Raw genomic sequence first — 26,813 nt, forward strand, 5'->3', positions numbered from 1 at the left:
ACAGTGATACATATGCATTAGTGAGCATTCTCCAGAGAAACAGAACCAATAGGTGAAGATAGATCTATAGATTAGATAGATAGAAAGATAGATAGATAATAGAGTGATAGATAGATAGATAGATAGATAGATAGATAGATAGATAGATAGAAAGATAGATAGATAATAGAGAGATAGATGAAATGCAGCTAAAGAGATTTATTATAGAAATTGGCTTACATGGTTATAGAGGCCAAAAAGTCCCATAATCTGCCATCTACAAGTTGGAGAACAAGAAAGGTTGGTGGTATAATCAGTATGAGTTTGAAGGCCTGACAATTGGGGATCCTATGGTGTAAGTCCCAGTCTGAGTCCCAAAACCCAAGAATCAGGATGCCAATGGATATCCAAGGGCAGGAAAAAGATGGATGCCTCAGCTCTAGCAGAGAGCAAATTCAACTTTCTCCACTTGTTCTACTTAGGCTCTCATGGGATTGGATGATGCCTCTTTGCATTGATGACAATAATCTTCATTCAGTCTAATGATTCAAATACTAATCTCTTCCAAAGACATACTCATAGACACATTCAGACATAATGTTTTTATCAGATATCTGGGCACCACCAAGTTAATCATCATAAGTGTACCCTTTGCCAGCTTGGCCCCTATGTGTATCACCTGAAACCCTATTAATTTCTAAATAGATATATAACTCGGCCTAACATGACATGACTATCCTGCATGCAACCAGAAATGCACTAATTCCTTCCTCAGAAGATAAAATATAATCCTTGAATAATGTTTACTCTTCTCCAGATATCTCTTAACTTAAATACTATGAGATAATGTTAACAATACTTAAATACTGATATAAAGTCCATGCATCTTACGTTACATGTTAGGGGAATAAGAGAGGAGGGAAAACAAAGGTATTTCTTTGATATATGTATATACACACACAAGTATATTCATAACAAAACAAGGAGGAAATATGACATTACCCATCATTTTTATAACTGGTCATGTCATTATAGCTGGTATTTGTTCTACTACTTAATTCTACCTAATTCTACCACCCATTCTGCATTCTCTTTGACTTCAGCAGGCACCTGAGCTGGTTTGGTGAGTCAAACCTTCACTTCTAAAGGCTCTGAACCATTATTAGTCCTGTCTTGATTGAGCTGTAGTTTTCCATTGACTTTAACCACAGGGTACGGTAATACAAAGAGACAAACTAAAATATCTCCTTCATTCCAACCATACTCTTTCTTACCTCATACTACTTACCACTGCAGAGTAGTAGTCCAGTTTCCTCTTGGTAGTCAGAATCAATCACCTTACAGCCAACACCTTAACTCTCCTCTTTGCCTGTTTAATCAGAGGGATGAGGAACCCAAAGTGGGTTCTTAACCAGGTGGCAGTCTTAACTTTCAGTTCAAGGAATCATTGTGTCTCCTGATGGAAACATTTCTCCTTCTGAAACTAAGACCTCCAGGCCAGCAGAACATAAATTCATGAAAACAGGAAGCAAAAATTTCTCTATTTTGTCACTCAGGGTCACACTAAATGGTGCCACTTCTATTCTCACTCTCTGATTCCTGAACCCATGAATGCCATCTGTGGGAGGAGAACGTATATTGGATACTGCTTCAGAGCACATACAGTCCTCTGGAGAACCTTGCCCCAGTCCCGGAGGCTATTGTTATCTAGTGGGCACCACAGTTGGGTGTCTGAAAGGCCATTCTACCATTCTTTCAAGACAGCTGCTTCTGGTGGGTGAGAAACTTCTGATGTGGGGCATCACCACACTTCTCTTTTTTTTCCATTTTTAAATATATTTTCTTGATTATGCCTTTACAGTTGTCCCATTTCCTCCCTTTATCCCCTCCACCATGCTCACCCCCTCCCCTCATTCTCTCCCTTTAGTTCATGCCCATGTGTCAAAAGTTCTTTAGTTTCTATATTTCCCATACTATTCTTGTCCTCCCCCTGTCTATTTTCTCCCTACTGTCTATGCCACTTATTCTCTGTCCCTTCTCCCCCCTTTTCCTCCCACTCCCCTGTTGCTAACCCTCCATGTGATCTCCATTTCTCTGCTCCTGATCTAGCTGTCCTCTTAATTTGCCTTTGTTTTAGGTGTGGTTGTTAATAACTGTGAGTTTGCTGTCCTTTCACGGTTCATCTTTTTTATCTTCTTTTTCTTAGGCAAGTCCCTTTCACATTTCATATAATAAGGGCTTGGTGATGATGAACTCTTTGAATTTGATTTTATCTGAGCACTTTATCTGTCCTTCCATTCTAAATGAAAGCTTTGCTGGATAGAGCAATCTTGGATGTAGGTCTTTGGATTTCATGACTTGGAATATTTCTTTCCAGCCCCTTCTTGCCTGTGAGGTCTCTTTTGAGAAATCTGCTGACAGTCTGATGGGAACTCCTTTGTAGGTGACTGTCCCCGTAGCTCTTGCTGCTTCTAGGACTCCCTCCTTCATTTTAATTTTGGCTAATATGATTATGATGTGCCTTGGTGTGTTCCTCCTTGGGTCCAACTTCTTTGGGACTCTCTGAGCTTCCTGGACTTCCTGGAAGTCTATTGCCTTTGCCAGATTGAGGGAGTTCTCCTTTATTATTTGTTCAGATAAGTTTTCCACTTGTTGCTGTTCCTCTTCCCCTTCTGGTACCCCTATAATTCAGATGTTGGAACATTTAAAGATGTCCTGGAAGTTCCTAAGCCTCTCTTCCTTTTTTTGAATTCTTGTTTATTTCATTCTTTTCTGTTTGGTTGTTTCTTTCTCTTTTTTTAGTCCACTCCCTCGATTTGAATCCCAGTTTTCTTTCCATCGCTATTGGTTCCCTGTGAATTTTGCTTCATTTCACTTAGTGTAGTCTTCATTTTTTCATCTAATTTGTGACTAAAATTAACCAGTTCTGTGAGCATCCTGATCACCAGTGTTTTGAACTGTGTATCCAATAGGTTAGCTATCTCTTGGTCGCTTAGAAGTATTGGCTCTAGGACTTTGAGCTGTTCTTCTGCTTCAGCCATAATCTTTTGCTGTATAGTTAGTTTCTTGATCAGAAGCAATGCTGAGCAGAATACTGTGATGGTGGATAAGGCATTTGGTAAGTCCATAAATGGTAGTTTGGGCAGAAGCTTTGTACGTAAGGAAGGCAGATACAAATCCAGAGTAAGTTTGTATTCTGATAAGGAAAAAACACTGCCCCATCCATGATGGAAGTGGTCCAACATAACCAACCTGCCACCAGTTTAGCTTACTCATCATCCTAGTGAATGATGTTATATCTGGAGCTCAGTGATGACAGACTAAGAACTCAGCAGTGACTGTAACCAGATTAGGCTTGGTGAGTAAAATTTCATGTTGCTGAAACTCCACTTTTTGTAAACTCCACCCTTGCCATCATAGTCACAGTGAGGTCACTGGGGGATAACAGGTATTACTAGGTATAGAGGCTGACTAGTACCCACAGAATGGGTCTTCCTTTCCACCTGATTATTGAAATCCTCCTCTGATGAGGTCACCCTTTAGTGAGCATCCACATGGGACCCGACAGAGCCAGGTAGGTGTAGGAGGAATAGAGAATCACCAGGTGGGAAATCTGTACCATGAGAAACTACAGCCTGGGAAAATGCCTGCTGACCCTACCCAGGACCAACAGGAGCCTGGCTAAGATTGGGGTCTGAGGTCAGCCTATCCAGCATAACAGGATGCAGCTTTAACTCGAGCCTGACGAGATGTATCAAGAGCAATGGTCGGCAGAAATGGCACCCAGCAACCAGCTGTAGCCAATCAGACTCTGACACTCCAACCAGTTACCCTTCATGGGTTTTTGTGCTTAAAAACCTTTCCTTAAGAAAACCAAGTGAGTCTTAAACTCTTTTGGTTGGCTCCCCAACCTCCCTTGGTTGGCTTCACTTTTCCTTCTTATTCCCCACGAATAAACCCTTGGTTCCTTAGCTCGCTGTATCCACCTGGTTTCTTGAGTGACTCCGACCTAACAGGACCCAAATATCTTTAAGATCTTTGCCAATTCAGAGATGTCTATCCACGTGTTATTCTAAAATTTTTGCCCATTCATAAGGATCTACCCACATACTTCCCCCCCCCCAAATTTCTTTGTCTCTTTCATTCATGTTTTTTCCAAGTCCCTGACTATCCGGCCAAACTACATTGACATATAATCACATGTCTGGCTATTTATCTTATCAAGCAAAGTGCACGGCCATGTAAACTGCCCAAAGTTCTTCCCTCTTGGGAGGATTTCCTTTCACCACTGTCCTTCAGGAGGAGCTACCGTGCTGCACCTGTCCATTTTCAGGTGGTACCTGTATATCATACAACATCACCTGTAAACTAAACTCAAATCTTCCTTCGCCAGTTAAAGGTAGGAAACTCCCTGTGAAGCCACAAATGCAAGCTGGGAGAATTTTGGTTCATTCATACCAGATAGCTATGACTGTGTTCACTGCTGCCATTTTTTTATTTGACAGTTTAAAAGTTCTCGTGGCACACCAGTTGAAAATTGCTGGCTTAAAACTTTCAGTTTTACACAGCACAATCATGTAAGTGAAATCATGTAGGCTTGTGTCTGTTGATTCTTCCACCTGCTTGGAAGAATATATCTTTGCTCTTTAGGGGCACCCAGACTTGCTGCTCTTTCTTTACTAGAAGCTGAGCTTTTCCAGGTAAGATTATCTTGCTTTATTGACCCCTCCCTGTGTTGCTCTTACTGAGCTAGATGCACTTCTGCACACCTCAAACCATTCATTATACATGGATTGGAAAACCATCAGCCTACCTGGAGATAAATAGGACCTAAAGATTCTTCATCAATACACAAAGATGTTCCTGGGTCAGCAGTGAGAGTACCTCGCCTCAGAGGCCAAGAGTTTCCTTTCCTAAATGTCTACCAACTAATGGATAGATTTCAAAATGTGTTTGATCCATACAATAGAATATTTTTCAGCCATAAAATGGTTACAAATGGATGTAACTTGAAACCATTATACTATGCTAAGTGAATAAAGCCAATCACCAAAATAAACAAACAAAAATACCCATATATTATTCATTTGTATGAAATATCCCAAACAGGGACATTGATAGAGAAAAAGGTTGGCGTTTGTTTAGGGGTAGAATGGGGGCCTGACGATGAAGAGCTGGGACGTGGGGTGGCAAAAGGTTTGAATAATGTAACTTTACCCGAATAAACCAACTGTAAACAAAAGCATACGCTCCTATCTGGGGGTTCCTCTCCAGGCTCTGTGGCAGGGGCCCAACCAATTAGGATCCGGAAGGGTGGGCCAGCTGGGGCAGAAGGCAACTGCAGCGCTCACCCGGGGCCCCAGCGCTGCGCACTGTTGTGCTGACTACTCCTGCCCGCGAGCCGCAGAGTTGCCCAACGGCTTTCAGTCTGGGCGGCGACCCTGCGCTCTGGCCCAGCCATGCTGCTTCTCCTTGCACTGCTTGCTGAGCTCGGAAAGCTGCACGCCAGCATGGGTAAGACCACGGGAGCCTGGACTACTTCTTTTGCCTTTGAGCAGGCTGCGTTCTTTCTGGAGAACAATTTCCTGTAGCTCTGGGACCTCTGTCACACCCCCTTCCTGGATCCCTGCTGATGCCCTCTTCGTGTCTCCCCAGGGGACTAATGATATTAGCCCAGGAGAACGCTCTGCTTCAGGGGTCCTGGGTCTCGACAGCTGAGACTCAGCTGGTCTTCCTGGCACACTTACTCTGGGGCTGTTGGATTTAAGGATATGTGTACTGCCCCCAGTTTATTCCTCAGAGCACGGAGGGAAATAATCCCAACGCAGTTCTGTAAGGAACACGATGGTCCTGTAGAACTACAGTGACCCATTTTCCTTTGTTTCTGTCTTAGCAGTTTTCAGTGTGTCCTTGAAAATGTAGTGAAAGCTTTGGACCAAGAAGGAGGGAGGACAAATATAAATATGATTTCCTGACAGCTTTAGTCCCCACCGTGGTGGACTCAGTGAAGAGCCCGTTCTTCACTGAGATGATTGTTGCTGCAAACAGCCCCATTTTCTTACTGCAGGTTCTGAAAGAATATTCCTGCACCTCACAGTCCCACAGAAAATAAGGTCAAATGAGAGTGGAGGTGCAAACAAGCAGGTAAATATTTGTCTTACATTTAAAATTTTTAAGACTATTTTAATCTACCTCTGTATCAAGTCAGGTCATACTGATTTGAACTCATTTGCAAAAGAAAATGTTTTCAAGCCGCTACTTTGCCTCTGTGTATTTTGATCCTACACCTCTGTGCTAACTCCTGTGCCTTCCCTGTGTCTTTTCATCTCTCAGACATACTCTGTCCTAATTTTCAAGAAAATGCTGGTAGAAATATTACAGAAGAAATACTGGCAGAAAAAAATCAGTATGAAATAAACTTGACAGTGTTCCAGCAACAGAGAGATTGGTCTTCAGTAAAATTTAGACCAACAAAATTTTGACACAGAAGCATCAGACTTAGTAGAAATATGACTAAATGAAGAAAAAAAAAGAAAATGTCACATTTTCCCTATTATGATGATAGTACAATAAATATTAACTGGAAAACTAAGTTGAAAAAAATGCTTACGTGTCATATAAAAAAGAAATTACATTGAAGGCATTTAGTCTTGAATATTTCAAATTGGTGTATTTATGTTTTATATTAGACACCAAGAGTCATAATGAAGGAGTTTAGATTTTCATGTAGTTAAATTGGTGTGGTCAATATATGGTAACTGTAAAAAAAAGTTCATGTTGGAACAATTTTTATAGTAGGAATAAGTAAAATACTAAGAATTCATAACTATTTTGTCATACAGTAATGGAACCTGTATGAGGATTAACAATATTAAGAGCATGAAAGCTACAACATTAAGGACATGGCATAATGGCACTTTTTTTCTGACTTCGAAAATGTTTGTATCTGCTTTCTGGTTAGACTGTTATAGGAAAATGAAGCAACCAAGACACAGAGGGATTCTGGAGGACAAGGTTTATTATTTAACGTGCATGGGCCCAGAGGAGTCAGTCTCCAAATTCTGAGCCCCGAACAAAGGATTCTTGGGGTTCATATAGTCTACGGGGTCTTCCTGTCCACGTGACAAAAGTGGGATACAGAAGCAGAATGTGCTAATTGTTCTATCAGTGGGGGTGCTAGTCCCAATCCTACTGACTATCCAGCTACTTGCTTTCCCAGCGGGGGTGCTAGTTCCCGCCCTATCCGGCTATTTGCTCTCTCAGACGCCCTTATCAGTCTTAGGTGAACAAAGGTTTTCCAAAGCTTCCCACATTAAGACATGATTATGAAGTGATCTTGTGTTTGTCTTAATGCCCAGTTTCTCACAGCGTCTGTGTGTGATGTGAATGTTCTGTAAAAAAGTTCACATTCAACAGCAGAGCACCAAGGCTGGTACCAAGGCAGCTCTTCAGTGTCAGGGGCTGCTTTTCTAGTTCTCACCCTTTGTACATTCCTCATATATAATATAATAATAATAATTGTATGTATGTCAAAATTTATATAAATATATTTATGTTAGGTCATATGAAGCACTAATCAAGCATTTGAGGAGGTACTGAAATCAAATGACATTAGAAGACAAGTGAGATGTATATGGATAGATTAAGGTTAAGTTATCACGGAAGAGTTTGAGAATAACAATCTAAACAAAATAGTTTTGCAGCTGATTGTTGACTTAATGTAATACATTTTGTATCTATATGCTGTTAGAGTAACTAAATAAAAGGCCATTAGACACAGGTGGCTCTAGTGCCTATAGTCACCTGCGTAAGCAAACCCCACTTTAGAAACTTGACCTAATCTTATCTCTTCTACCACCTTTATGATGCAAAATCAGTAGCCTCTTAGCAAAAGAGTAAAGAGGATTTTGGCCTGAGGGTTCTGGTGAAACCCACACAACTGAGAAAGGTGCCTGGAGAAAGGTCTAATTCTGAAGGAAGAGTAAGGAATATTTGCTAGGCCCGGCATTATATGTTCAGTCCTGGGTTATCAGGTATTTTAGTCCCTGAGTCTTGTACTTCTGTTGCAGGAAAATGAAGCGACCAGACACCGAGGGTTTGTGGAGTACGGGGTCTATTTTACGTGTACGGGCCCGGAGGAGTCAATTTCCAAATTCTGAGCCCCGAACAAAGGATTCTTGGGGTTTTTATAGTCTATAGGGTCTTCTTGTCTACCTAGCAAAGCAAGATACAGAAGCGGAATGCAGAAGTTAGTCTTAGCTACGAGGCCAAAGTAAAGTACAAAGGTTAAATTCGAAGGTCAGTTTTTAACAGCAGCGGTGTTAATCTCAGTCCTAGCTAATGCACTGTTGTTTACTTAGCCGAGACAGCCCCATCATTCTCCTTAGGGCGCCTGGGATCTGGGCAAATAAAGGTTAAACAGAGGTTTTTCAAAGTTTCCCATATCATTTCCTGGGTGTTTCCAGACTGAAGCAGCACTAGCCTCTCTCAAGCTTTCAGGCTCTCTTTTCTCAAAATCAAGGATCTTTCTTAAAGTTGGTTTTTCTTGAAAAGAAACTGTGGGTTTGCTAGCATAGTATCGGTCCGTCTTTGTGAAGACAGTCCTCTGACCCATCCAGCTATTACCGGATGTCACCACTTTAGGATGAGGACCAGTGTTATTGGAACTGAACCCAGGTTTGGCTACCTGCTACAACAAAAATGACAGGTGCTGGTGAAAAACAAAAGAAGTTTTATTCACGTTGTCTGCAATTCAAGAAGTTGGGGAGCTCATGTCCTCAGAAAAGCCCATTTAAAAATTTCAGTACAGGTGGAACTTCTTATAAGAATGTAGAGGGAAAGCAGAACAAAAAGATCAGGGGAGGGAAGGCACTGCTCCTCCCGAGAAGGGGGCGCATGGGAAAGGGAGGGGCTTCTTCCCCTGGTGTAGGTGCTATCTCTCTTCAAACAGAAATGTGTAGATTGACTTCAGAAACCTGTGACTTTTCATGGCCGGTGCCAAGCTTCTCTTCTCCAAAGCCGACTCCTTTAGGCTGTAAAAAAGGCTACACAGGGGGCGAAAACACAGGGTTTTCTTTATACATTCTAAGAAAACAAAGGGTGGGCTGTAGCCTTGAGAAAATGCAGTTTAATTGAAATGTGAAATTATGGCTACATCATAAATAAGTCTGTTTTTTACTGAAGCTCTTATTCCTGGAGCTGCAGCAGTTCTCACTAGCTTCTGTCTCTTGAGTCTTTATTCCTCATGGTTTTATATCAGGAAGACTGTGAAGTGGCTCCAGGTATTGATAGTATGTATATAAGTATTGATAAATTGTTTTATTGGGTTTAGCGTAGAGTTTTAGCCTGCAGCCATGGCTCATTCATCTTGACTAGAAAAAAATTTTTTTTCAGATGGAAATGACTAATTTATGGTATTAATGATGCTAAAATTGTCTCTCCAAAATGGGACCTTCAGTTTTTTCTTTTCAGAAAGCCATCCCTACATATCGAAGTCATTACCCTAATCCTGAATTTGCAATAATAATACATTTCTTCTATTTTGAATCATAAATTCTGTAGAATGTTAATTTTCAAAATGGACTTGAGTTTTTTGACATAAGTGAAAATAGTTTAAGTATGCATATATATATATATTTAATATTTTATTTATTTATTTTTAGAGAGAAAGGAAGGAAGGGAGGAAGAGAAGGAGAGAAACATCACATCAGGGGGTTGCCTCTCGTACATACCCCAGCTGGGGGCTGAACCCACGACCCAGGCATGGGCCCTAACTGAGAATCAAACCAGCAACCTTTTGCTTTGTGGGACAATGCCTAATGAACTGAGCCACACCAGTCAAGGCTACTTTGTATATTTTTGACTTATTAAATCATCTTTATTAATTTTTTTGTTTTAGGTGATTTATATTATTACGATTGATGAAAAATCATATACTCTGCATCTCACAAAACAGTAAGATATAATTTTCCTTTAAAGCTTAAATTTTGCTTGTTACTATAATAATGAAGAGAATGCACACTGTTTAATCAATCCATTTTCATTGTAGGATTCATTAGGTCTTGAATCTTAGATTTATGAGAATGTTGCATTTAATTATGTAGGTTTTTATTTTCAAATTTAGAAATGAGCTAAGTACATATTTATATGTCTTTACATATTTATAAATCTTTATACATATTTATAAATCTTTAATGAGTTATAAAGATACTGAACCCAAGAATTGTGATAGATATTAAGTATGTCTGATGGAAACTCAAACATAATGAACACATCAAGTGGTTATTGGTGGGAAATTCAACTGGCACCATGCGTCTTATGAGTGTTTAATGATATATGTGTTTATTTTTTACTTTACAGGGCACACTGTATATATCATAAAACTCAGTCAAGTGTATAGTTAAGTAACTTTTAGTAACTTTTTGTATTATTGCAACCATCAACCATAAATCGTTTTTAGAACATTTCATTCCCTGCTTAAGATCCCTCACACCATTTCACACCTGATTTCTGTTTCCTATCTCTACTCCAGGTAACAACCTGTACACTTTCTGTCTCCTACTTTGTATTTTCTCAACCTTTTATATAAATAGAGTCAAACTGACTCCTCTATCTATCTCTTTGAAAATAAATATTTATAACAACTTCATTTTGTCCACCTACATCTTTACGGTTGAACAAGTCTAGAGAAAATTATCCTCAGTTAATTCATGACTGTTTTTACCTAATTCATAATCATTAAATTCATGTTGGTCTTGAATGTCTCTACAACTCCATCAAAATTGTTTTTTAATAAGACCATCCATGATCGTGTTTCTGACTGGTAGATAATTTTTAATCTTCATTTTTCTTGACCAATTGGCAGTATTCATATAACTAATCAATGTCTCTTACACAAAATACTTTCTTCATTCAGCTTCCAGAATACCACAGATTCCTTTTGTAACTCTTACCATTGTTCTTACCCTTTCCCAGTATAAATTTGTTTTTTCAGATTATCTTTTATCTCTCCAATCTCAGACAACTCTACAGTGCTATTATTGAATCTTGGTTTCCTTTTCAGTCATGTTCAATCACCTTGTTATGTCATCCAATCCCAGGGCTTTAAATACAATTTGCATATTGATTATTCCTGAACTTATATCTATTTATACTTTATTCCTTTCCACTGAATACCATATTCACTTATCTGACTACTTATTTGATAACTGAGTGTTCAACAGAATTTTAATACTTAACATATTTAAACTGTCTTTCCAATCCTACTAAAATGTATCTTTTTCACAATCATCTCAGTAAATGGCAATTCTGTTCTTCCAGTTTCTCAGAAGAAATACCTTGGAGTCACCCTTGATGTCTTTTTTGTTTGTTTGCTTTTCCCCACATTCAATAGCTTATTAAATCCCATGTGTTCTGTATTCGAAATAATTTCAGGTTTAAACTCCCATCGCTGCTACTATTCTAGTTCGAGCCACTAAAACGTCTTGTTTGGATGACTGGCACAGCCAAACTGGTATCTCTCTGCAGAATCTCACTAGTATTCAATCTGATTCTATTAAAATGTTGGTCTGATCTGATCATTTACTGCTCAAAATCTCCCAGGGGCTTCTCCTCTTTGTGATATTGTCTCTTACTACTATCACTTGTCTTCAACCCACATTCCACTCTAGTCACATTGCCCTCTAGGTGTTCTTTGTATGCACAAAGTGTATTTATGCCTCAGGGTCTTTACATTTTCTCCTAACTCTAATAGCATTTCAGTGCAAATTGATGGGCTTGTTTTCAAGTTTTTAGTCATCCAGTATATTATAATATTTGTGAGCCTCCAATGACATCTGATCCACATTTTGCAACATACCTCCCTAGCCCCTGCTCTATTGAGATAATCAGCTCACACATTCACAGTGTGTGTCCCTCACTGTCACGAAGACCAGTGATTTTGTCTTTTATTTCCTGCTATATCCCAGTGCCTGAAAGAGGATCTGTCAGATAGGAGGCACTCAGTAAATATTTGTTGAATGAAGACTCACACAGGCACACACAGACTTTGATACAGAAGATTCAGAGTTTATTTCAGCGTTAAGGAAGCCCGATATAGCAGTTCTGTGAGTTTAAACTGTTATTTCACATTAATTTACTCTAACTGAAGCATATTATTATATGATTCTAATAAACTTCACATTTATTTTTATTAGTGTAATTTTTATATTCATATTAAATTCATGACTCAACCACCTTTAATTTTTGTTTTTACTTAGCTCATTTCTATCCAAGAATTTTTTGGTTTATACATTTAATGAAACTGGGTCTTTGCATACTGATTCTTCATATTCTAAGGTAAGACTCAGATGTCTGAGACATTTATTATCATATATATCTTTATTGAAGTATATATATCAGTACCACTGAGATATATTCTATGTTTAAAGTTTAATATAGATTTTATATCAGATGCTTATGGTGTGTCATGTGGTTGATTGTTGTACACAGAAATAATATGAAATGTTGAGACAATATTCATGGGCATTTATGTGGTGTTGTACAAAGTAAGGACAGTTGTCAAAAACTTTAAAAATATACATTGATAAATATGCATAATATGCAATTTTATACTGAACTCTTTTAAGGTTTTAAGGCATCTGTAATGTTTAACCATCCATATTTTGTTCATAAAGAATTTATTTGCTTTTTTATACTATTTTTCAGATTCATTGCTATTATCAAGGATATGTTGCAGATTTTCCAAATTCATTTGCAACACTCAACATATGTTCTGGGCTCAGGTATAACATCTTAGAGGATTTTTGCACATGAAAAACTTAGGATATACTTTAATATGAAACTTGGTGCTAGCAGACACAAATCTGGCATGGTTTAAGAAGAATCAAAATTTTTAAAAAATTAATATTAGTAGCTGGACTTAAGTACCTAGTCAAATTAAATCACTACAGGGACATCTGATTGGAGATATTTTCAATATACTGTGCAAAAAAGGATAGTTTCATTAAAGGAGAGCTTAAAACATTTTCTAAACTGAATTACTTCCAGTTATTTTAAATAGTTATGGACAAGTACTTTAATTAGTATTTTAACAGACACGTATTTTATGCTCACAGTTAAGGTGCACTCAGTATCGGACATAAAACTAATTAAGAAAGTACCTTAGAGGACTTGACAGACATTTGTCCAAAGACAACTTCCAGACAGTCAACAGGCACATGAAAAGATGCTCAGCATCACCAATCACCAGGGAAATGCAAATCAAAACCACAGTGAGATATCACTTTACAGCTGTCAGACAGGCTATGATAAAAAAATCAACCACTAACAAGTACCGGCAAGGATGTGGAAGAAGGGAACCATCACGAACAATTCGTGGGATGATAAATTGGTGCTCCCACTATGGAAAACAGTATGGACATGCCTCAAAAAAATAAGCATTTATTCTCAAAGATATATGCATCTATATGTTCACTGTAGCATTATTCACAGTGGCTGAGACATGGAAATAATCAAAGTGTCTTTTGATAGATGATTAAATAAAGAAGATATGGTAAAGCCCTGTCTGGTGTAGCTCTGTTAGTTGGAGCATCATCTGGAAGACCAAAAGGTCATGGGTTCAATACCCAGGTTGTGTGTTTAATCACCCTGTTTGGGGTGCATGCAGGAAGGCAGCCAATAGATGTTTTTCTTTCACATTGATGTTTCTCTCTCTCTGTCTCTCCCTCTCCCCCTTCCCCACCTCTAAAAGCAATAAAAAATGTCCTCAGGTGAGGATTTAAAAAAATATGATACACGTATACGATAGAATGTTACGCAGTCATAAGAAAAGGTAAAATATGGCCATTTGCAATAACATAGATGTATCTTGAGAATATCATGCTAAGAGAAATAAGTCACAGAAAAAGTTAAGAACCATATCATTTGGCTCATATATGAGATATAAAACTGAAAGCAACACATGAACAAACGAGAAAAACAAAAAATTCATAGACATGGACAACAGTACGGTTATCGGAGAGAAGGCGGTAGGGGGGCACAGTAAAGGGTAAAGGGGATCAATCTGTGGTGATGGAAAAGATTTGACTTTGGGAGACAGGCTCACAATGCAATATGCAGATGATGTATCACAGAAATGTACACTTGAAACCTATATAGTCTTCTTAACCAATGTCACCCCAATGTATTTAATTTAAATAATAAACATAGAGCTGCCATATGACCCAGAAATTTCACTTATAGGTATTTATCTAAAGAAAGCACAAGGCACCAATTTGAAAAGATACTTGTCTCCATGTTTATTTCAACATTACTCTTAATAGCCAAACTATGGAAGCAACCTAAGTGTCCATCAATAAATGGAGAAAGAAGATGTGGTACATGTGCAATGGAACATTGCTCAGCAATTTTAAAAAAATGAAATCTTGTTATCTGTGACAATATAGATGGATCTAGAGGGCAGTATGATAAGTGAAATAAAACAGAAAGAGAAAGATAAATATCTTGTGATTTCAGTTATATGTGGAATCAAAAAAACAAAACAAATGAGTAAACAAAGCAAAACAAACAAACCCATTGATATAGAGAACAAGCTGATGGTTGCCAAAAAAAGAAGGAGGTGGGGGGAAGAATGAGACAAATTTCCCTCAGAGGTAAAGGGCAGAGAAAAGTCATTTTCATCATTAAAGATGGCAAGAGGAAGGTGGTAAGTTTATCAGAGGAAGATGAGTCCAGAACAAATAAGACACTCTCTAACTTACTTTTGGTTCTTGTTTGCCTGATTTCCAAAATTTACTTATGTCAACTCAGAAAATTGGCATTCTCTGAATATGGCTTTTATTTATATCAATCTCTTTAGATATGTCCTCTATGTTTTTGCTTTTCTCTGTCTTAACCTCTGTAAGAACAGGAACTTTATTCTTGAAATTTTCAACAAATATCTTGTTTCCCAGCAAATACTTGGCCTTATATAATATATTTTGAATGAATGCTATCACTATAAAAATACAAAATATGTTTTAATATATGTAGTTCCTTAGTGTGTGAGAAAAACTATGGCAGATGTGGTAACCATTACTAAGTGTAGACCCAGGAAATGGGGAAAGGCAGGTTTAAAACATGTTCCTTTACTGTACTTCATTATTTCATACAACATGTAAGATTATAGCTTTTATGGGATCATTAGTAGTATTTTGATAGCATTACTTTGATATCATTACTTCAGGGGATTCCTTCAGTTAGAAAATATCAGCTATGGAATTCAACCATTGGAATCTTCAGCAAGATATGAGCACATAATTTATCAAGTGAAAAATGGCAATCCAGATATACCAATGTTAGCAGAAAATTACAGCAATATTTGGCAGAAAGACCAGACCTATAAAGTTTATTTAAGCTCACAGGTAACTGCAGTAATTCTGATCTTATAATATACCATGAAACTACTTCTGTAGAATTCTTTTAATTGAGAAAAGGAACTGCTTAGCAGTTGAGTAGGAAAAATACATTTGGTATCTTTTTTTATACATCTATAGATAATCATTTGTCTATATTAAAATCTCTTAATTTGCTTATAGGCTACATATAATTTTTGTTGGCTGGATACAGATTTTGTTGACAGGGGTTATTAAGAGGGTTCTCTCACTCCACCATGATGTTGATGCCTAGGTAGCTATGTTATTTTTAATCAATGAACACATTTTAAAAGTTTTGAGTGTGTTTAATCAGATATATATCATATATCAGAATATATACATTGATTATATGCCAGTTGATATATATCATCGATTAAAACTAACACCTAGTTTTGGAAGTAACTTTTCAGTAGAAGTATTTTTTGATCTACCTAATAAAATTGAACTAAATACTCAACTTAATAATTACATAATTTAAAGTATTTTAGTGCTCCCATTCCCACTGCACATTATTTCTTTTAAAAAAATACACACTATGATTACCATTGTTATAAGACTAGTAAGTAAGTGTTGAGTAAGAGTGAAGAGCACATTCTTTCCTACAAACTGCTTATTTGCATTTGGTCAGACCGACAGAGAGGGAATGGCAATACATACTGGGTTATGCAAAAGTAAGTTCACAATTGTGAGTATGCAAAACACAGAATTTATTCTTGTATTATTATTTATTATTTCCTATATTATTTTCCAAATAAATTTTTCCCTACCCTGTATGTAGAAGGCAAACACACTTTAATTTCCTATGGAAGCATAAGCAAGCTTATTTAAATGTAGGCTCTACCCACTGAGTCTATTTGCTCGTTTGTTTTAACCTAAGCTATTTTATGATAGACCCAATCTTTGCACCCTCCTTACTCATATTAAGTAACCAACATACTTGGATAATGATGAACTTTTGGTTCCCTTGAAATATGTGAACAGCATTTTAATATGTTTAAGATATAGCTCATATGAAAATGACCATTAAAGTGCCAAATGATGATGTAACAAACTGGTGATTTATAGCTGACTTCTGGCAGCATAAAGATTATAACATCATACCAGAAGGGATGTACAGCCTGTGCCCTGGAGCTACAGAATTATTTCTGGTGTTTTGCATCCTGTCCTTTCCCGTGTACCCATGTGGTTAACAGTGCCAGTCATACTGTCGAATTTCTGCGAGGACTGTGATTTCTCAAATTTTTTCTATGTTTTTCTGATGAATGAATGAAAATTTTCCATTGTGGCACACTTGTAGTCTTCAGGAAGACCTCCCAGGAAGAATTCTCAAGTGTTTTGGAATAATGTAGGTTTCTCATGAGAGCAAGACAATAGACTATGTATATTTGTATTCATTCTCTTTCTCAGTCAGTAGTAACACTGAGCACCTAGACTCCCACATTCTTCTCACAGGTTCACTGGGATTCTTTCAAACCTAGAATGTGTTTTCAAGTGCAATTTTTATTTGCAATTAATTTTATATTTAAGTCCTTATGAAGGGTGTCTATGACTCTTATTGCCTTCTTCACATGTTACTCTGCATTTAACAAATTTAATACATGTAATCATTTGATCAATCCCTTTTTTCCCCAGAAAAAAGCTCTTTCAAAACTATTACCCCAGTACCTGGAAATGCATATTATAGTGGAAAAAGCTTTGGTGAGTCAAACTATCTCCTCCTCCTCTCCCCTCCTCCCTCCTCTCTTCCTGCCTCTCTCTCTCTTTTGCTCTCCCTCTTGCTCCCACTCTCCCTCTTTCTCCTTTAAACTTAATAAGACTTTTTAAAATTTCAAAGCCACAATAAAATTTTGTTATCATTTCCAAGTAAAGGTACTTCATTTTAAATGTTAATTATCATGAAATGCCCCAACTAGCCTAGAACGCCTTGCACTCTCTGCCCCATGCCTTGCCCTTGCCCATCTCTTGGCCCACTGTAGCCTCTCTGGTCACGTGCTGTCTTTGAACATACCAGGAACTTACCATCTTACAAATTCACTTAGTAGTTTTTTCAACATTATTGAGGAATAATTGTCAAATGTAATTGTATATAATTTATTTTTTATAGTTCAATTACAGTTGCCCCCATATCCCCCATTACTCTCCCCTGCCCCGCCTCCCACCTCCCACATTCGATCCTCCCCCACCCGTTGTCTTTGCAGTTGTGTATATTTATTTAAAGAGCACAGTGTGATGACTTGGATTTGATTACCAAGATCAAGATAATAAACACATCCCTCACCTCACATAGTTAACTCTCTTCTTTCATCTGTGTGTGTGTGGTGAGAACACTTAAGATCTACTTTCAGCTACAATCTGATGCCATGTAATCAGACTAGTCACTGTTATACCTTATATCCTCAGAACTTATTCTTCTTATAACTGAAAATTGGTATCCTTTCACCTATATATTCCTTATTTTCCCTTCACTCCAACCACTGGCAGCTACCATTCTATTCTTTGTTTATATAGAAGCATGAATTTTATCAACTGCTTTTTCTCTGCACCCTATTGAGATGATATATATATATATATATATATATATTTATACTTTTAAGATTTTATTTATTTATTTTTAGAGAGAGGGGAAGAGAGGGGGAAATAGAGGAAAAGAAACATCAATATGTGATTGTCTGTCGTGCACCCCCAGCTGGGGGACCTGGCCCACAACACATGCATGTGCCCTGACTGGGAATTGAACTGGTGACCCTCTGGTTCACAGGTCAGCATTCAATCCACTGAGCCACACCAGCCAGGGCTGTGTCTTACAGTGCTGTAAATTTTTTTAAAAAATTAACATTATTTTGTTAATATGTAATGGGTTCATTATTGTTATTTTAAATGTTTTTAATTTTTTTAGTTTTTTTTTAAGATAAAATATTTTTTAGAGTGGTTTTAGGTTCACAGCAAAATTGAGAGAAGGCTCTGGCTGGTGTGACTCAGTGGATTGAGTGCCAGCCCACGATCCAGAGGGTCGTCAGTTCAATTCCCAGTCAGGGCACATGCCTGTGTTACAGTCCAGGTCCCCAGCAGAGGGTACACAAGAAGCAACCACACATTGATGATTCTCTCCCTTTCTTCTTCCCTCCCTTCCCTTCTGTCTAAAAGTAAAGAAGTAAAATCTTTAAAATAACTTTTTTAAAAGGACTTGGTAAGATTCCTTATTTTCTATTTGCCAAATTGGCAACTTTTATGGAGGTATTAAGCATTTTTCAAATATGACTCTAAAGTACAGAAGATTTCACTAAGCTCCCGAAAAGGAATTTATAACTTCTCAAGAATTAGCAGTTATAGAAAACAATTTCTTTCCTCTCTTCTTTTATATTATTTCATCTTATGCTTTATCAAACATTTTTGAATAGTTTAATCCACATAATTTTTACTTTTCATTATTATCATTTATTTTTCCCACAAATATATTTGAGCATTTTGATTACTTTTAACATTTCTTTATTTATTTGCTCTTTTTTAATTTATTAACCATACAACCAGAAATACTGTGATTCCCTCTGTGCAAATAGAAAATTTCTAGCTGAAGAAATCACTTTATGAGAAGGAAGATGTAAAGTTACTTTAAATCCTGCTTAAGAATTTTAAATATTTCTGTTCAAAACTGTCTTTAAAACATATAACAAGTGAGACTCTTTTTTTATTGTTGTTCAAGTACAGTTGTATCCATTTTCCCCCTAACACTCCCCACCGCCCCATCCATTCCCACCTCCACCCTGGATCCTACCCCCTCTGGCTTTGCCCACGGGTCCTTTATACATGATCCTTGATGACCCTTCCTTCCCCTATTTTCCTCCGTTATCCTACATCCTCTCTGGCTACTGTCAGTTTGTTCTTTATTTCAATGTCTCTGGTTGTAACCAGAGACTCTCTTTTGAGAGAGTACAATTACAAATACAATTTTTAGTTGTTGTTTGTTTTCTTTTATTATAAATGTTATTATCTTTATGTTAGCATGCTTTACATCATTTGACAAATCCTATGTTTTTCTTTCTGATATCGCCAAAATATATTCATCACTCAAAAAATCACATTTTAAAGAAACCGTAAAAATATTTGTTTTTCAGTTTGATTATATGGGATCAGAAATGATGGCTGTAACACAGAAAATTATCCAAAGTATTGCTCTTGTGAACACTGTAAGTTTTAACTTTCTTACATTTATAATTTTATGAAAAGTCATTGAAAATGATTTTCATTCTATTATAACAAGTTAACGTCTTAAAGGCCATTAATTAGTGTAATATCCAAAATAGTCAACTAAATTTTTTTTTTACTCTTATTCGTTTTGATGTAATAATTTACTTCAATAAATATAACATAAATTTTACTTCTAGATGTTTGCTCAGTTCAAATTGACTGTTATACTGTCTGCCCTGGAACTCTGGTCGAATGAAAACCAAATTTCTACTAACGGGGATGCTAATGATTTATTAAAAAGATTTTTGGGATGGAAAAGAGACTATCTTATCCTGCGGCCCCATGACATAACATTCTTATTTGTGTGAGCATAATTTCTACATTAATAGAATATATGTGTGAATAATACTATCAATTTGATAATGTAATTTTTATTGTGTTTTTTTCAACTTTCTGTAAGCCCTTTTGCAAACATTAAATAAAACACGGCTGTTGCCATGGAGGTAATAGGGTAGTTAGGAAATGATTTAAAACTTTCTGTGAAAGCATCAGTTATGTAAGAGTCAATATATTCTGGAGTGCATTTTATGTGAAAAGACTGGCCTTTCACAAATTTTTATTATATCAACTTCATTACAAAATAAATACATGAAGCCTTATCTAATTAATGATGTAAAAATTGACACTATTCAGTTAACATTACCTACAATGTGTTCATACACTTTATATGCACTGTTTGACTAAGAGGAATTTGTTTTTTGTTAATATTTATTTTTTTAAATGCTTATCCTCAGCAGAAGCAAGATGCTTTTCTTACACAAATTAAACATTTTTTTTGCTTTAACTTTTAGTGATCAAAGCACTGAAGACATAATAAGGAAAACTGAGGAGAATTTGAGATAATAAAATTATATCAATTCTAGGAGTTAGGTGAGGAAAGATATTTGGTATCGAAGTAAATTGTAATTTTAAGTGATTTGACCATTTTGTATAATAGATACTGTCCACATCAAAATATTGTATGTTTGATAAATCATTCTTAATTTTATAGAAGATTTAATTTAATAAATAAGTGAGTAAATTGCTCTGAATAACTATGCTAATAAAAAATCCATGATAATATAGTTACAGGAAACAACCTAAATACATGGGAGCAACATTTGCTGGTTCAATCTGCAATAAAAGCTATGACACCAGTATTGCTGTGGTATGTAATATTTGTCTCTTTTTATGCTTTATAAGTATTATATATAGCTAAGTAATATATAATAACTTGATTTTTTTCCCTCTGTATGTATATTATTATTTTGTTGGTACACTATTTTAGTCTTCAGAAAGTTTATTGAACTATAGATTTTAACCTTAAGAAAAATGGTGTTATCATTAATATACTCATTCACCAAGTAGGCAAAATGGATACTAATATTTGCATCATACTAATTGCAAATTACTAATTAATTTGCAATTACTAATATTTTTGTCCTCTCTTACTACAGTGTAACTAGAGGATATTTTATTCTGTTGCAAGACTTTATACAGGGGATTTATTTTCTAAAGACAAAACATTAAAGCAAATTTGAATTCTCTTGTATGTCCCCTTCAAATTCAAGAAATAGCAAAAATCATTAATTTATGTTTGCCATTTTATAAATATTTTATACAATATATCACTGTTGTTATGTCTATCCACTAACTATATGTTGTCTGTATTGCTCTTATTTTATGTTGCATTTCAGAACTATTTTTAATCACTTTTAAAAGACAGATACATGTTAAAACACATAACTCTACTACAATTACTATTACTTTAAAAGTGCTTATTTTTATCAAGTAATACACATATACTTATTATAAATACAAATGGTTTTACAAGATTGAATAAAACTAAATCAATTTCCTGCAAAATCTATACTCTTTGAATCCTCTTTCCCATTTTTTAAAACTTTTCTGCCTAGCACATAACTTTACATTCATTTCTTTTTAAATAGAAGTTTTGCTGAAGTACATTATGTAGAAAGAACATTTCACAAGTCATAAATTATAGCACAGTTCATTTTGGTCAAGTCAATACATAGGTATAAATATCACAGAGATCAAGAAATAGAATACTGTCAGCAATTCTGAAGATTCCTATGAGTCATGCCTCCTCCCATAGACCACCTATGCCAGAGAAAACTATGGTTCTGACACCTCTCATGGTTGGCTATTTTGACCTCATTTTGAGCTTTATGCAAATGATAGAGTACATATGTATATTCTTGCATCTGCCATTTATTTGCTCAAAATTCTGTCTTCAGTGAACGTTATGTTTGTATGTGTAGGAATAGTTTATTCATTCTTTTACTCTATATATTTTTTATTTTTTATTATTTGTTTATTCTGTTACAGTTGTCTCAATTTTTCCATTTTGCCCTCTATTCCCATAAATTGTCTTGAATTATCAAATTTAGACATTACCTATTGACTTCCTATTACTGAAGTAAGAATTGTACATCCTCATACCTCATTATATCTACATTCTGCCTCTTCCATTCTTCCTCTATAATTATATAGCTTATTAGAATTATGTTCTAATCTCTGAGGAGCCAAATAATGAACTAAAAGTATCCATTTACCTGTATCCATTTGTGTGTATTCCTTGGGGAAACCTTCATTCAGGTTCTTTGCCTACATTTCAAATCAAGCTATTTATTTATTTATTCACTTATTCATTTATTTATATTGGGATCTAAGAGTATCTTAGATTATTGATCTAATCGCTTATCAGAAATTTGGTTTACAAATATTTTCCTTCATTCCATCAGTTGCATTTTCATTTTGTTGATTGTTTTCTTTGCTATGTAGAAACACTGTAGCTTGATGTAATCCCACTTGTTTGTTTTTGCTTTCATTGCCCATTATTTTGGGGTAAAATTAAAAATAAGCACTGCCAAGATGAGTGTCAAGAAACTTTTCCTTATATTTTCTTCTAAAAGTTTTACACTTTAATTTTTTAACATTATTTACTTATTTCTGGATAGAGGAGGAGAGAGGGAGAAGGAAAGGGAGGGAAACATTGATGTGCAAGAGATACATAGATCAGTTGCCTCTTGCATCCCCCACCCCCACACTGGGGACCTGGCATGCAACCCAGGCTGGGAATTGAACTGGTGATCTTTTGATTCATAGGCCAACACTCAATCCATTGAGCCGCACCACCCAGGGCACAGTTTAAATTTTTAATCCATTTCAAGTTAAATTTTTTGAATCATGTAAGGTGGGATTGAAATTTCTTTTTTTTGCACATCATAGCTGTTTTTAACCTGCGAGACCTGCAGTGACATCCTCTTTTTCTTATTCTTGTGATTAATTTCTTTTGCAACTTGTCCTCTCTTTTACTATAGTGTAACTAGGAGATATTTTATTCTGTTGCAAAAGACTTTACACAGGGGACTTATTTGTTTACTGTATAATTATGGAGTTACCAGACTATGTCTCCTTTCTCTCACTGACATTAAAAGTCTAGCTTCTGGTTTCTACACCATGCTCTGAAATCCAGCGGTCAGTGAGACGTCCTGGCTTCAACCTCCTTTTGCATTCTGATACTGGATTTTTCCTTTCTTTGAAGCCTCTTTTCTTTCTTTCTTACCTCTTTTAGGGTAACAGGAGACAGTACCTATTCACTCATTTTTCTATGTTCCTAGATGACAGTCCATATTTTCATTCACATACATGCTTACTGTACACACAATCTTTTTTTTTTGGTATGAATTACTTAAATTTTACTCACTATAAATTTCAATTCATGTGGAAAATTTAGGGAAGTTCTAAGAATTTTGCGTATAATCACTAAAGGGATGAGAAAAGTATCACAGTTTGTTTATCAGAGTAAAATAATATGAAATGCCACTCTGCATTTCCAGCAACCTTTTAAAATAACTTCTTATTTCTTATTTATTCACCTTGGCTTTACCTGTATCTCTAACTTCTGTTATTTCTTCACTTCACTCACTATGCTATAACCTTTGATTAGACTCCCACATAAGCAGCCTGCCCCTGTTCGTATTACCAGGTCATTTCCTAACCTTGTGTGTCAGCCTAAATATCAACCTCACATAAATGGATTTTTTTTCTAGTTCCGTTAATGAAGTAGTTACACCTCTCAAAATTCTTTGTGGGAACACTTCCGTTTCTTCAGCGCACTTTTCATTATCTCTTCGTATTTGGGAACTTTATTGTGAATTTCCTGTTTATCTTCTTTCTTTTCTTCTATAACATCAGCTCCAGGTGCGGACACAGTCCGTTTTTTGCATGCCCTTGTATTTCCATCACCTGTCATAGTCCCTGGTGCATGTGTACACTGAATTAATATTTGTTCACTAGATGAATTGTTTTAATGAGAAAGTTAAGTAAATGGGTTATGCATTGATTGCATTGGAATTCTAAGTGTATTTAAGGCTAAGAATTTAGGTATGTCAGATTTTATTTAATACTTTTATTTAAAAGTATTAAATAACTTAACTGTCATCTGTTCCCTATGAACAGACTGAACTAATAAGCAAAAGAGACTCATAGGGTATGTCAAATTTCAAACCAGAGAATATTGGTAGTTTACTTTTTACATAATTATGTGCTTCTTTATAAATAAACTTAGATGGATGTTCATAGCCATGACATATCAAGATAAAGTGTGGTAAAAGGTGCTGAGGATAACAAGTATTTAAATATAATTATTTATAAAAATAAAAATATAGTACTTTATTACCTGCTTTTACTTTCTTCTTAAAAATGCTCTTCTCTTCAACATTCTTTGTTTTAGTATACAGATGCAATAACTTTGGAGGGATTTTCAGTTATTATAGCTCAACTACTTGGCCTTAAAATAGGACTAACATATGATAACATCAACGAGTGTTCTTGTCCAAGAGCTACGTGCATAATGAATCCCGAAGCAGTGTAAGGCGTTTTTCCTTCCTAATTAATTTCGCATATATATTAGTGAGGTTGTTTACAGCTGTGATGCATTTTTAATAAATATTTTATTGTTTCAACTCCACATCGAAATGTCACACGTGGTGCACTATCTCAGTGACGAGATTTTTTTAACTGATACAAGACTTTAGAAAGTGGCAAGTCTCGTGATTAAGATATATCCACTCAAAGGAACTAGAGAGAATGTCTTAAAGAAATGTGAAGACTATGAAATGTTATATAAGCACATAATATTATGTTGCTTTGCTTGTACTACTCAGTGTTCATGGCACAGATGTGTAAAATCACCTTTATAATATAACACAGTACTGTCAGTTTGGGCTAGTATTTTGAGGGAAATAGACAGGACGAAGGATTTGAACAGGGAAAAATGTCTTTATTTGCAGATATTATGATTAACTACTTATTTAATTCAACAGAATCAGGTTACAGTTAGAACAACAAAAGCATCAAAAATTTATTAGGATGATCAGTGTGGGAAAAACTTTAGTGTGTGTGTATACCATCATTATGAAAATAGATAAGGTTTTATAACATTGATTTTTTTCCAGAAGGGGTTTTTAAACTTATTACAGTTCCAATCAGTATTTTAGATTTTTAAGGAAATTGATAAATTCTGTGAGTGGTTACAAAGTGGAGATGGTAAATATAAACAACCTTTTAAGGAATATGAAGTAATATTTCTGATCACAGAGGGGTTTTATTGAAGGGAAACTTTACATATTATCTATAGACTGATAGAAGTGAAGAGAAGAGGGACAAAAGATGACGGTGTTGAATATAATGATGATTTAAAAAGCAAAATCATTTAGTAAATCAGAGAGGACAGGATCTGGAGCATAAGTGGAGGGGCTGGATTTTAGTAGAGCTGGGTAGATGGGATTATTGCAACAGAATAGGAGAGTTAGGTATGTAAAGATGTATGTAGTTTAGTAAGTAGAGGAGGTAAAGATGAGGACAGTTCCTTCTGATAGGAGGCTGTGACTCGGGAGTGCAAGAGTTTTCATAGTAGATGTGCAGTGCTTATCTCGGAGACTGGAAATCAGAAATGACTTAGGAAATGCCATAAGAATAATCTTATCTTTTTGTAGACATACTTAGAATTTGTAGTTACAAATTTCATGTCAACTAAAATAGCAGGTTTGTTTATTTTGGTCCACTTATAGCTCACAAAGTGCTTATGTAAAGGAAGCGGATGAATACTTGAGGTTTTACCAAGTTAAGGTCCATGGAATTCAGAATTAAGGCTGCAAAGGAAGCTGTGCTCTCTTGAAATAATTATTTTCATTTTTCCTACCCCACACTTGGAGCTTTGGATAAGAAATTAAAATACTTTGAGACAGCTGTCTTAGTTCACTTCATTTTATAGTTGTCTTTAGGCCCGATGGTAACCTTCCCTACAGACCCCCAGTCATGTAATATTTACATTGAAATGTCTTATGTGTATTAAAATTATATACATTATATTATGTGATTATAGTATGTAATGTGATATAATTAAAATATAAATTACTTTATGCCCACCTTAAATAAAAGTTCCAAGTTCTGATTAATACTTTAAATTTTCACTCATGAGCCATGTGGCCCAGATAGAAAATAATCTGTTTCTTTCTATCTTTAAACTAATTTTGTGTAAAATGATACCAGTGCTCAAAGTTTGTAGTTTTTTGCATAAACTTGCTCTGCAATATCAGAGCAGCCCTGATGCCTGTTAAAGTAGTTAGAAGTAGTAGAGGTGTTTGCTTTAATAATTCAATTCTTTATGATGTTTCTTTATGATATTTACTGATATTTCTTTATATTTACTTTCTTTGATTTATCCCATTACTAGTGACTATATCAGTTAAAGCTAAAGCATTTCTCTTTTTGCTCAGACTCTCCCAGCTCTGAAACCTTAGCAGTTATACATTTATTTCTTTAGAGGCTCGGGAGACAACCCAGGACCCCTATCACCTTAAGTATAACTATTTAGGTGATACTATTTCAGACATAATTGCTTAAAGTGGCATTGTGTGGTAGAAGTAAAATGTGAGCCATGTATGTCATTTTAAATTTTCTAATAGCTGCATTAAAATATTAAAAGAACCAGATAAAATTAATTGCAGTAATATATTTTATAATATATTTTATTTAACACAGTATATTCAAAATACAATTATTTCAACATATAAACAACACAAAATTTGTTAATTGGAAATGTCATTTGTGTGTGTGTTCATTGGTACAGAGCGTGAGAGAGAGAAAAGAGCCCAAGATCACACTAAG

The 26,813-nt window shown here is 35.7% G+C and overlaps 1 protein-coding gene across 1 annotated transcript; it reads left to right on the plus strand.

Annotated features, from left to right (window-relative positions):
- The first annotated feature begins 5,438 nt into the window (after positions 1 to 5,438).
- On the plus strand, positions 5,439 to 15,407 carry LOC119064989 (disintegrin and metalloproteinase domain-containing protein 18-like). Its single transcript, XM_037166885.2, has 6 exons — positions 5,439 to 5,493; positions 6,047 to 6,123; positions 9,878 to 9,933; positions 12,237 to 12,315; positions 12,685 to 12,761; positions 15,203 to 15,407. Exons 1-6 carry the CDS (start codon positions 5,439 to 5,441, stop codon positions 15,405 to 15,407), a joined length of 549 nt encoding a protein of 182 aa, XP_037022780.2.
- Positions 15,408 to 26,813: the final 11,406 nt, after the last annotated feature.

This window comes from Artibeus jamaicensis, unplaced genomic scaffold (genome assembly GCF_021234435.1).
Source record: "Artibeus jamaicensis isolate MK-2021 breed Jamaican fruit bat unplaced genomic scaffold, CSHL_Jam_final scaffold_833, whole genome shotgun sequence".
NCBI lineage: Eukaryota > Metazoa > Chordata > Mammalia > Chiroptera > Phyllostomidae > Artibeus > Artibeus jamaicensis.